Source organism: Esox lucius, chromosome 3 (genome assembly GCF_011004845.1).
Source record: "Esox lucius isolate fEsoLuc1 chromosome 3, fEsoLuc1.pri, whole genome shotgun sequence".
NCBI lineage: Eukaryota > Metazoa > Chordata > Actinopteri > Esociformes > Esocidae > Esox > Esox lucius.
In genome coordinates, this window is record NC_047571.1 from 16,967,529 (window position 1) to 16,981,205 (window position 13,677).

Here is a 13,677-nt window from a genome sequence, read left to right on the forward strand (position 1 = left end):
CTAAACACTTGGTCACTTTAAATCACAGTCAACAGCATTTCTTTTGGCATAAATGTTATCTTTCAGCTCTTCTTAAGTTTCACTCTGGCACCTTTTGAAGAGTGAAAGACGTATGTGGTTAATTAAATCCCCTCAGCAGACCTTCTTGGAGTCAGGCTCGTCATTAGTGATTAGGTTTGCATACAAAAAAAAACAAAAAAAAAAAACAGGATGTGCGGCTCTCAAACAAACTGAGAATGCAACACTGACAGTGTGATATTGAAGCCTCATCCTCTGGGATAGGAGGGGGTGAGGGGGCTGGGTTATGGGTTGTATGAGTCAGTCAGTGACACTCTAGAAAGTGATGGGTTGTGGAGGCTCTATTAATACTTACATAATCAGAATATTACTCTTGATTTCAGCATCTACTGCCACAGATCCCCATCTTCTATTCCCTTGGACCACTTGAGACTCAGGCTCTCGGGTTGGTAATCAAAACCCCATTGACACGCTGGAGTCAGAGACCACTCACCGGAGATGTGTTGTGGGCGTTTAATCTTATTGGGATGACGGAATAGCACAATAGAGATAAAGGCTGGGTTGAAGAAAACCTTTCCACATCAGTGCACAGGTCAAGGTAGAGCTCCCGAGTTTGCTTTGGAAGTTTTAGTAGAAGTTAACTTTCAGTCAAATTGCCAAGTTGAGGGAGCTAAATAGAGAACACATTTTAAAAGAGAACAAAGGTCAGTAATGTACCTCAGAAGAAAAGGTCAACATCAAGCCTTCAGCAACAGAAAGCTTGGAATCTTAAAGTTGCCTACAGCCCTGCACAATGGGAAAGACTGGTCCACAAGCATCACTCCTTCTGTTTGTCACTTATCCATCCACTCCATGTTAAATGACATTTTGCTGTTCAGGGCTCTGCAGATAGTTATAAGAGCTGTTGCAGCACTGAGTCGGCAGCTTTTTAAAACGGGGCGCAGGACCATAACAGTTACATAGGCAGAATCAGGAACAGTTATGTTCACGGTGCTGCTGCTCAGAATAAGTGTACCATACAGCAGGCATATTCACAATCAATGGCAGTGGATACAAAAAAGAAGTGATGTGAAGATTAATTCATTTTGAAGTCATTTTCTTGCTAGAGGGAATGGATCTCTTGGCCTCAGAGCAGCAATAGATAATTAGACATCAAGGCCACCCCCCCTCTTTCATTTCCCTCACACATGCGCAAACAGAGTGACATGAACAGGAGGCATTTTCTGCTCACCTCGAAATGATTTCTTCTCTGTTTTCAGAACTCAATAAGGGGACACCTCTTCATGCCTCACTGGCATCTGATTAAATTGTCATTTTTATTAGACCGGACATGAGCAGTCAGATGAAAAACACGACAAACAAGCTGCCGATGCAGTTTTCCATCTCGCATAAAACAAAGGATCGGGTGTTCTAGGGTTCATCACTGAATCTGGGGCTTGTTCTGTTCATTTTCCATTGGCATTCTGGGTACTCATGGGTTGCTCCTTTCTTATGGATGATCAAATGCAGTGCATATGAATTACTTACTGGCCCGTCTTCTTCTGGCTGTCCCAGTTCAAGATTATGATTGCATCACTTTATAAACCCAAATTATTAATCAATATATTAAAACATTCAGATGTAAATGTCAGTTGGTTTTTCACCACCAAACATTACTAAATAATCACAGTGGTTATTGAGGGTGCAAAAATTTAAATCATTTGGATTGCGTGTTGAGAGGTTGAGAATTAAATAGCATGTGGGCTAATTTTGTAAAAGATATGTCTACTGTGTGGGCATATCAACATTCAGTGTAATCTAACTTAGTTTTAAAAAGTTATGGCCCATTTTATACAGATGAACAGCGCCCCTTAAACGTCTAACATGGCACATCCTGCAAAACACCAGCAGAGCATTACCATTTTGAATACATTTTCACATTCACTCTGCTGGCTCCTCCACACCATGACAGGAAGTTCTTGTTTTCAGAACAAATGAAAAGTAGTCAATCTTTGATAGCATTTCAAAATGATACGTTATAATCTACATGCATAGGTCCACTTTGATAAATTATTCACAATCATGCTTTTAGAGACAACAGTTGTATCTAAAATATACATTATTTCTTTAATCGAGGGGTCATCTGAAGGATCATTTCGTGAATTAAATGAAAATCGACCCCCGAAATCATGGTCTTTGTCCTCTGATTTTACATTAATCTGGATAGTTCCAGCTTAATTTATAGCACTAGCATGTATACAGAATGTCTGTAGTTAAAACAATGTCACATTTATTTTTTAAGAAAGGTTAGCTATCACTTCAGAAATAAAACATAGGTTGATCTGAGTGAACAGCCTCTGTTTTATTTTTTTTTATTTTTTATATAATGCCTATTAAAGCTGTATGGGGAAACCTTGTGGCCATTCACAATGTTTCTAAGGAAGACTTTACTTCATACTACAAACAAGGTTTAAAGATGAGTGAATGTATTATGGTCAGTAACATTATATTCTATTGTGGTGTGGGGTCTTTGTGTAATGTTACCAGAGGTAGAAAAAGTAACAGTGCTCGGCTGTGTTCACCAGTTTTGGGAAGTTAGAGCAAAATGACCAGAGAAACAGAGTTCATAACTAACCAGTGACATTAATTGGAAATGTACACTTTAATTGATCACTGGTTAGTTTTGAACTCGCTTTACCTGGTTACTTAAATCACAATTAGATACTTCCCTAAAGTGGTGAACACAGCCGAACCCAGATGAGTACTTGTGCTTTGTACTTTTTCCACCTCTGGTAATGCCTCTTTATTTCACTGGATGTTTTTTTTTTTATTTATATATGGGGCCTTTATTTGTCTGTTTGACCTTCTCTCATGCATGTAAGGACCGAGGAAACTTTAGTTTATCACTTTTAAGTTTACTGCCAATATGGTAATTTGCTCTTAAAACAGTGCGAGAGTTGCATAGATTCTTTTTAAATTCTTTGAAGTTCTGTTCTCTATTAGATTATTAACAAAAATCCTACATTTCTATACAAACAATTAATATTCAGCAAAAACTAGTGGCAACCTAAATGTCCTTTCTACCGTTGTGAACTCCGCTCCCTAACTCACTCAAGCAGAGATTCTGAACTGCCTAGCCTTTAGAACATGATCGTCTTTGCTGCTCTTGTTCTAACACGTTCAAGGGGAAGTGTCAAATTGGTAGTGAGAGGGCTTAGAAGCACAAGGCCTGCTATTCACAACCACTCTGAGCAACACAATCCGTCTGATTTGCCCCTCTGCCAGGAGTCAGGTGACCGAACAATAACTGCTATGCCTGTTGTATTCAGGAGGATTGTCAATATAGTGAACATTATTACTTGTCAAACAAACCTTTTCAAGGGAGAATCCAGTTAATGAAAAACAATTTAGATTCATAATAGGAAGGTGCTCAAGGGGTGGTGTAATGATATTTGGAATAGCTTCACTCAACCTTGGAAGAACACAATCAATATTCTCCACAATTAGCCTCATGCTCAACTTAAACAGAGAATAACATACTTATGGACTGGACAACCACTACACAAATACATTTTTCTGGATGATGTATTCATTTTGCTTTGGGCAATTAATTTGTAGTTTTTAGGTTGTTCCATTGTTCTGGCATTGACAAACATGGGGGTGTCGCCTGGTTTTGAAACATGGAGCCTGGAGGCAGAGTGTCTGCTCAGGAGGCAGAGTGTCTGCCCAGGCACCCCTCTGTTGGAGATGGTATCTCCATGTGGGTGGCTGAATGGGAATAGAGGGTCTGTGAACCAAAACAGGAAGGGGGTCTTCTGTCAGACGGTTGTTGTGACAGGTGCTGACACTGTTTGCTATGCTTTTCTTGGGGAGAATGTTTTGTCTTGTCTTGTCACTTATGTGACAAACTTAAACAATTCTAGTGAATATGACATTCACTCAGGCTGTAATTGTAAGATTGAATTCTAGACACATTTTCCTTCCATACATTGGGGGGAACAAATATTTGATACATTGCCGGTTTTGCAGGTTTTCCCACTTAAAAAGCTTAATTTGAGAAGTAATTAATTTGCATTTTATTGCATGACATAAGTATTTGATACATCAGAAAATCAGAACTTAATATTTGGTACAGAAACCTTTGTTTGCAATTACAGAGATCATACATTTCCTGTAGTTCTTGACCAGGTTTGCACACACTGCAGCAGGGATTTTGGCCCACTCCTCCATACAGACCTTCTCCAGATCCTTCAGGTTTCGGGGCTGTCGCTGGGCAATACGAATTACTGTATAAACCAACAGTCAACCAACATTATCAGGACAGAGTCTGGAGTTAAGAGAAAGGGAGAGTGGAGCATGTTTTTCTTCGGTTCTGCAGAACATAAAGAAACTAATTGTAATGACACAAAGATGTCCTGGAGAATCAACAGAAGGATTTACCCTTCACTGACATAAACTAAATGGTGTTGGTTCTCTGTTTCTTCTTCTCTTCCAGACTCTTTCGTCAACAGCCAAGAATGGACATTGAGTCGATCAGTGCCCGAGCTCAAAGTGGTGAGTAGTATTCATGAGTATTGGTCATAACTTCAACCCATATTCACCATCTGGTGTTGGCACTGCAAGAGGAAGAGAAGTTCAGCATTAGCATTGGATTGATTTAAATGTCAATGCCAGTTCACGCTGCATGCACGGGAAAAATATATCCTCTCATTCTGCATGAGAGAGCGAAGTATAGAAATTGTCTGGAATATTCCCTGGCACCAAATGAGACTGTGGGTGATTTTTAATGGGATGCGTTGGCATGGTGACATGGAGCGGAGTGGCTTACAGCAAGCAAAGGGATGAGTGACAGTTTTGGGGTAGACGGGTGACACGTCCTGGATCTGATCCACCCACTGGCACAATAGTTCTTAGACAACACACATCCTCATAGGAAGAAGGGAAGGCTTCATACACATCGTCTGTAGTTACGTTATTGGAATAGTGCTGCAGTTAACACGGCAGTTGGCGTAGTATTTCGTAGTATTTCTGGATTCTATGAATTTGTTTGGGTGTTGCAAGAGGCGCCATCTAAGGGGGAAAAGTTAGGACAATTGCAAGGGCCCATGACTGACAGGGGTCCCAAAAAATAGGTAACAGCTGCGCAGAGGGGGCCCAATTAGATTTTTTTGTCATGGGGCCCAAAATTCCTGGTGGCGCCCCTGGGTGTTGCGTCCCATCGTAGTGATTCTGCATGGGAAATCAGAGATAAATGATGCTCTTACAAAGGTAAAAGAACATTATGAAGTACTTTCCCTCCAACCAGGGCCAAGTTGATAAGGCACAATACCATTTTGCTTAAAGCCAGACAGTCTGTAAGACAGGGGCTTGAGATTACCCATGATATCGTTCAATATTTACTGTGGCTTCGGAAGCATTGATGCAGACGTATACTGTGGCCCTATTGACATTTGCTCTGGCTACATTTAGCTGTTTATCAGAGTTTTCACTTTGTCTTTCTATTTTATGTAGACTGATGGCAAAAAAATGTAGTCAATTAAAAATTAAAAAGTCCACATTCTTAAAGTGGCTGGGTTTTATTTAAATGTTTCCACCCACAAACATGGTCATATCTATAAATGAAAAAGAACCTGCTTTCCTCATTGCAAAGATTATTTTCAATTTTCACTTTTTTCCCTGCCTGTCATTCTTTTTTTTGTACTACTAACATAACAGGCACATTGGAAAGCAGGATTTAGATTTCAGGTTTTGTGTTTGTCCCCACAGCTCCACAATTCTACATAGCCGTGTTGCACAGAAGTAGTTTAAATACAAAGTAATGGACACCAAAAAGCAATGGCAGTAATCTTTCAAACATGCACTGTAGGCTTGTGCAGTAATGGGAGAGATGAACGGTTACTGTATAATGTCTTTTTAAAACTCTCATTCAAAACATCTCATTCAAACCAGGACCTTGATAATGAATCACAGACTGATCCTTAAAAAAAGCCTCTAGTGGAACTGACTACACACACATTGCCCGCTCCGCTTTCATCTGCCTGAACTATGCTGATACAGCAGCCTCACTTAATAATGGGCCTACAACTCAACATGTTTCAAAGCTTTACAGTTTTAACATAAACCCTGCTCCTTCTGTGGTTTATTACTGTTGTGAGGACCTTATAGCTTGATATTCTCCCTTTCCTGAATACTACCCCTTGTCCTTTTCAAAGTATCATTCATAGTACTATAATGGACATGATAGCTATCTTAATCTCTCAAACATCCTGTACACAAAAATACATACATTTTAAATAATGCATATAAATCCATTAGAATGTCCTGGCCAATAGCAGCATTCTGATATTCTGGGTGCGGTAAGTTTCCCCTGTAGACAGAAGCCTGTCCAGAGTTCCAGTAGCTGTGTATGCCAGATTCAGAGGAGTGTGCTACTGAGATCAGACTGAGATGTTCCATCAAGGGTGATGGAAGCCTCCACGACCACACAGGTGTCTGCCACAGCTGAAGAGGCAGACACTGGGTCCATGTCCATCTAAGCCCTGCTCCAGTTCATTGATCATCTTTCTGAAGCCCAAAAGAATGTCTTCCGTCCATTGCCTGTGGGGACTTCCTCTGTAAATCCAGGAGGAGGGAAGCACCGGCTAATTCCTTTACCGATTCATTGTTACCGTTCAGCATGTTCAGCAAGTGGGTTGTTCTGGTAGCAGTGTAAATACGCTCAACAAAATCTCTATGTGGGTTCAAAACACCTAAATCCCCCTGTTTTCAGCTCAGGAAGACAACAACACACACACCCTGAACAAACACACACATACACACACTCCCCTGTAATTAAAACCATACCTGACTTTACCACCCACTGATGATCTAAAGAAGAGGAGGATCAAGGAGGAGTGGCAGAGCAGAAGGAATGAGGGCGTGGAGGAGGCTTTGTTCTCCCCCAGACACACTGGCATCATCATCATCATCTGCAGCCACCCCAGCCTAGTCTATTCACAGTCCGCTCTTCGTCAGGTCTTCCCTGGAGGCAAACCATAATGGAGCCTCGGCCAAAACAAGGGCTGTAGGGAAAACGTCTTATCATGTGAAAAGTTCATAGGTTTAGGCCTTTACTAGGCATATTACCAGACTAGTAGGAGCACCAGTAAGCCAACTTTCTCACCAATCATCAGTATGAAGGTCAGACTGAGGTGGCTCTGGCTGTGACTGGCTTCGTAACCATTCATAAAACGTCTTGGAGTGAGCTGTATATGTTGCATGTGTCATCTGACCTTATTGTTGTTTCTGCAGGGCATTGTGGGTAATCTGTCGAGCGGGAAATCAGCCCTGGTTCACCGGTACCTGACAGGCACGTACGTGCAGGAGGAGTCCCCAGAAGGTATGAAACAGAACCTCTGTACTACTGAAAAATGCCTGAGAAGTAAAGAAGCATGACACATTGAAATGGTCGTCAACTCTGTCAGACGGTCTGTCTACAAATGAACCCATCACTTGAGGCATAGCTGTCTACTGTATCTAAGGCAGAATATGGGTGTGGTATATACTGAATATACCATGGCTAAGAGCTGTTTGAAGCCATGTATCCGTGCCCAGATACAGCCATTAGCTAATGTGCCTTATCCTAATTATGAACTGGTTACCAGCGTAATTAATCATCATTAACCACTAGTCTTAAGCCAGATGTGTTTCTGTGTTGGTGTGTTCATTGTTGTTGTTTTGTGTCAGTGGACGTAGCGTCAGATGGAGGGATGTGGAGATGACTTGGAGATAATTGGCTTTGTCTCCGTTTATTTGTTAGTAACATGTCCAACTTTCAAACTGAGTAGAAAAGACAATGACAGATAGAGTGAAGCACGGTCTATAATAGAGAGAGGCCTGCTGTCTTAGAATGCTAATTCCCAAACACATCAAGGTAAAACTAAAACCTGGGCTGAGAAGTCTAAATCCTACTAAAACCCTTCATTTCAGAAGGAAAGGGGATTATCGTTGCTGCCATGAACATAAACAGTTTTCGCTTTGCGAGCTTTGAAGTAGAGGGCATCGCCTGGTTAGAAGGTCAGTTAAAACCCCTTCCAGAACCCTGTACTGTGACTTTACAGAATCACAACTGAAGAATTCTCTGTTTTGATTATCAGGCGGACTCTATAATTAGCTTGGCCCTGCTGAACTCAAAAGCGAATGCTCTCCAAACCCACATAGATGCTGGCAAAGCCGGGGTTAAACGGTAATCTTGGAGGCGGTTTGGATAAGATGAAAAACATAATGAGTTCCTGTCATTAAGATGCTGCTTCACCAAGGGAAGGAAAGGGTGCTCAATGCTTAATCCATACCAGACTATCATCACGTGGTGGGGTTGAATTTGCTCATGTCACCGTGTCGTCTGATTCCGTTATGTTTGTGCTAGTCGCACCGCTTTTCTTTTACTGTGTTCAGCGAAATCTTGCGACATCTTTTCGCAGAGGTGGAGTGCCCTGACCTGACAGACATCACTAAGAAATCTGGAAAAATCTCATTGTTTGTGATGCAAATAGGTGGTCACAATCAATCGAAAGGGGCTACCTAGGGAACACACTGGTCATCGCCATTTTTCCCTCCGACACACCAGAGCCTTAGATATACTGTAGCCAAATCTGTCTGGAGTCGTCAGTGGCACTTTTCGTATTACACAGACAATCGCCATGTACAAATGTTTGGAGGTACAAACTCAATAGGAACTCCATTAGAATCAGGAGAGTCTCTGGAACACGTGGATGTGTTCTGTTTTGCTGTGAGACACCCAGAAGCCAAGCCATCAACCTAAAGCTAACCTAAGGAGTCCTTACAAATACATCTCTTAGAAATTATCAGTTGGAGCTAAACAATTAAATAAAATGAATGAAATAATCTCTGGAACAAGGTGGTGGTTTTGGCTTTGCTCTAGGATACCCACAGTCTGATTTACGACGGTAAAGGAAAGCAGAGGACACTGTGGAAAAAGGACAATGATGGTATTTTTTTCCCCCTAACAATAAAATAAATTAATACTGTATACTTTTTGTTTTGGATTCCATTTTATGGAAAACTTGGTATATCTGCTTCTATGCACTATAACGCTAAAACTACTTTAATTGTCATATCAAAGAATTTGCCATATTTTTTTTTTAGGAAAGCTACACAGGTCCTACAACTCCATATCAAAATACAAAAGGATCTATGCAATATTCATGTTAAAACAACTGCATATTTAACTTTAATAATAAACTTGCTTGCTTGCTTTGCACTCACATAATTTAGTGCCTTGGACCAGTATATATTTATTAGGCCTTGAGAAATCAATCCCAAAAAAGCTGTAAAGCAAAACTCTCTGTGTTGGATTTGGTAATTAAGGAAACGTTTCTTGTTATTGCATTTTCTACAAATCACTGCATCGTTGATGGGTTGCAACATGTCGCTCCCATAAACTCCCATAATTAACAGGTGAAGAAGGACCTCTCTTAACTCTCATTCCCAGGACGTATATTTGCCCAGATCTTACCCAGATAGAAACCAGAGACTTGGTGGTGTTTTTGGTTCAGCTTGTAGCGTTCTTTCTCACAGCAGCTCTACAGTGTTTTGTTCTACTATGTTGCTAGTTGCTGTGAAAAAGGTAGTGCCCGTGGTGGGAAGGGAGGAGTTGCCATGGCAACAGCGGATCAGGCTCCATTGGAATTATGGCTCTGTGTCAAGGACTCTGAGCCTCCGCGTTCCATTCTAGAACTGAATACTGCCTGTTAGCCGAGCCCACAACTTCAACGGCCATCTCCGAAACGGTGTGTGTGCGGGCGTGCGTCCATCGAGCGTTAGCCCTACAGCTGGGGAGGTTAATAGAAAAAGCTACAGCCACTCTATTCATTAGCCACTTCCCGGCAAAGTCATTATACACAGGTTTCTTGCCTACACTAATACAGATTGAAAGCGTCTTTCGTTATATCTTGGTTTGATTCATTGCTTAGGCACTGGCATTTAACAGATGATGCTGGCTGGTGCTGTCGCGCGGTGCCGCTGGTTTCACCTCCAGCCTCGCGATATGTCGCCCATGCCTGCTTTTGGACAGACGAGACAGCCGGGATCATGTTGATGTTATGTAACGTAAACACAGGCCCGTGGTAGATCGCACATCCACTTCATGTCATGGCGACAGACGACACAATATGGCGTAAAAGTCCTATTGTCTCCTGTTCAAGGGATCCTAATCATTTACCATTTCCCTCCTCCAGAATCATTTGAAACGCTTTATGAAGCCTGGTACTACCTCCGTTGTTCACGTGTAACTGAGTATTACTGTGTTTATCAGTGTTCTGATATTTGCGCTGAAAGGAAATGTCCTGAAATATGGAGACTCCCGATATTGGTGCTCAGACCGGTCACTGTTCCAACTGCAGAGCTGGGTTAGGTCAGTGGTGGAATGCTGGCTTGGTTTCTATGAGTCCCTCGCTCTCTGGCTATTTTGCAAATCAATTGATGCCGGGTAGAATTCCCATTCGCCAAGTGGGCTTAAGTGGACTTAATGGGAGCAAGTGTGTCTCAAATGGATGGGTTTTCCGGGTTGGCCCTAGCTAGAACAAAGCCCAGCTAGCCGTTGGAGATTACAGTCAGAGCCAGTTGCTTGGGACCTGCTTGCTGATTTGCAGAGGTGGGCTCTGCAGGAAAGATGGAAGGTTCCATTGTGAAACTGTTATGGACTCCCCATCTTTTCTTCTTCGTGTTGCGTAAAGCTGCAAACAGATAACACAGCTGATTATGAAATGGCAGTTTTGCCTTAGCGTTAGATAATTCAGGTTTATGTCTACATCTTTTCCCCCCACAGTGTACTCGTTTTGATATAAGTTATTCCCCATCTTGACACCTTTCATGTGGTCATACAATATTCAGCATTGTTTGAGATGGCTTGAAGCAGATTTCCTGCATTCGAAATGTGGTCTTTTATTTCCCTAGGACGTGACTCTCGCTTGGCTCCCCAACTCTCTTATTTGAATATTTCTAATCTCTGCAGGATCGTAAACCATTCCAATGATATGCAAAATCCAATTTAGTGTGCAGTATTCCCATCAGTCTGTATTTTATCTGCAGCCCGTCTTGCCAGCGGCAAGGAACACAAACATGTTCTGAATGAGATGAGGGGGACTGTGGTAGCTGCAAGGCCTCTGCAGGCACCACTATGCTGTGGCCATGAACTACACCAACTTTGGACGGAATGGAAACATTAATCCCAGTCGTCTATATCTGTCAAATGGGATACAGGGAAATGCCTAAATCTGGTCTAGGGCTGTTGGTGAACTGTGTTGGCATTTCTGTTGAATGTGTAAGGGAGTTTAACCAAACACATTTTAAAGTAGTAGACCTGAGTTACTACTACTTCTATTCTTCCATCTCCTTGCCAACCCCTTCAACAGGCTGGTAAAAAGTACATTCTGAGCCCGGCCTGACATTTCTCTCCTCTTCCTCAGGCGGCCGTTTCAAGAAGGAGATTGTGGTGGACGGACAGAGTTACCTGCTGCTGATCAGAGATGAGGGAGGCCCTCCAGAGCTGCAGGTACCCACATCCAGCTTGCTTTCCCATCCTAGCTACCTGCATTCCTTAGCACAGCCAGTTAATACCACTTAGTAAACATTACTATGATCGGGCTTCTTTTCAGTGCTATACGACACTCCTAATCTCAACAGGACTTCACAGTACTTTCTGCCAAGTCGTCATGGCGAAAGAGCTAAATGTGTGTATCACGAACTAAGCCTTGTTTAATGCCAGCTTCTAGTGGAAACACAAGACGAACGCGTCAGTTGAGACAAGTCAGTAGATGACAGAGCAAAATAGTTTGAATTTAGTTATAGTTCAGCTGACAGAGGGAAGACTTGGTAAGTGGGAGTATTTACATAAAATATGCATACAGATTGTGACACAGTTGAAAAATTGCAATGTGTAGAATGTATGTAGAGTTCGTGTGGATCTTGGTGGATTGCAGCAAAATCTGTTTACAACCCCTCTCCTCTGCGTCCCACTTGCTCTAGTGCATTCGTAAAAAAAAGAGTTTAAAGGTTCAGTATTTCACTGATTCAAACTGCACTACGACAACACTATTTTGTGCTTGTTTTCTCAGTGAACAGAAATGTTGTGTGCGGTGGCATCATGGACTTTACCAAGTACCACGATTTGAGCCAGAGACCAGAATTTTGTCTGTGTGCATCTTCCAGGATGTAAATGAACCCAAGCACACTGAAATCGAAAAACACGTCTAATTGACCTCAAAATGAACACTTTGCAATGGCCATCTCAGTCTCTGAACTTCAATCCAATAGAAAATGTATGGTGTGAAGTGAAGAAGGCTATTCACGAGGGTCTGGAGGATCTGGAACTATTCTGTATGGAGAAGTGGTTCAAGATCCCTTCCAGTGTGTTCTCATGTCTCTTGAAGAAACCAACTGTAGAAACATACTCAATTCCGTTTTCTGAAGTGTTAAAAGACATGGGTGCCAATAATAAATTTGACACTTTCTTTTGATTCCCTTTAATCATTAATGAAGTTTAATATATTCCACATGTCATAATATTACAAAAAAAGCTCATTATCTATGTTTTCCTTATTTTGTATCACCTTTATCAAGGGTGCCAGTAATTTTGAAAGAATACAGAGAAAATGTTTGCCCAGAAATGAATCACCTGTGAGACAAAATTAGCCTGTAGGCCTTTATTTGGGGAATCCCGCTCCAGTGTTTGTTCTTCATTTGATACAAAATTTGATAGGACTAGGGACAGCATAGTTAGGTTAGCAGAAATGTTTGGCAAACAATTAGTCTGTATGACGACATTCATTGGTGTGAAGAGAGCTGAAGCCTGTATCTATGCCCACACCATAATGTGCCTTTATGCCAGGTATTGGTTCAGTGATTATGGGACACATGGTGTTGTGACTGTCTTGGCTAAGCCATTTCATGTCTGTCTGTCTAGATTGGACAAAGCCTCATTTTCCTCCTTTTTGAAATCCCTCGAGAAGCCTTGGATTAAAGGCGTTATGGCGCTCCAACCCCTCCATTAGGGATTTGGAATGATGAAACAGTCATTTATACCTGGCCTGGCGAGGCTGGCTCCCAGGCATAGTTATGCTAGCATTATGCTAATGTTGCTCCCAGTCCCAGAGATAAAAATGGAAGTGGCTGTAACTCCATTCATATCTGGGTGTAATTAGCGCAGCATAATTAAAGGCTTTCATTACATTCCTCCTTGCAAGAGGCTCAGCTAAAGCTAACCGAACCCCGGGTCTCTCCATCCATTGTATACCTGGGTTGAAGTACTGTTTGAAATCTAGCAGACTATATAGTGGTGGTTGGCTTTATGGCATTTCCACTGTTGATTCTATTGGTTCGATTGCGAGAGGTTTTAAAGGATTTCAAACAGCACTTCAACCTGGGTCTGAATCGTTTCCTTGGGTCTCAGTAGATGTGAATGCAGTTGAAAGGATGAATGGGCTGAGGAGTGGGAGGCAGGGAAGGGCTTGTTACACTGTTAGCGCTCAGCTCTCTCACCTTCTAAACCACTTTCTCAGAAGCAATTGGGATTATGATGCCCGTATTCTGAAACTCTCCCTCTCTTCTCTCCATGATGTGCAGAGATTAGGTTTGTGTCATCAGGGAAGAGGAATCAGGTTCCCCCTTTCATGACATGGGGTA

At 41.9% G+C, this 13,677-nt stretch overlaps 1 protein-coding gene across 4 annotated transcripts in view; it reads left to right on the forward strand.

Moving 5' to 3' along the window:
• Window positions 1-13,677, forward strand: part of agap3 (ArfGAP with GTPase domain, ankyrin repeat and PH domain 3) — a 146,655-nt gene that overhangs the window by 69,186 nt on the left and 63,792 nt on the right. For all 4 annotated transcript variants that reach the window (XM_010885899.4, XM_034288789.1, XM_010885907.4 and 1 more), the window contains exons 2-4: window positions 4,493-4,551; window positions 7,288-7,375; window positions 11,463-11,548. In XM_010885899.4, the coding sequence (XP_010884201.1) occupies window positions 4,493-4,551; window positions 7,288-7,375; window positions 11,463-11,548 (233 nt within the window). The remainder of the gene's footprint in view (window positions 1-4,492; window positions 4,552-7,287; window positions 7,376-11,462; window positions 11,549-13,677) is intronic.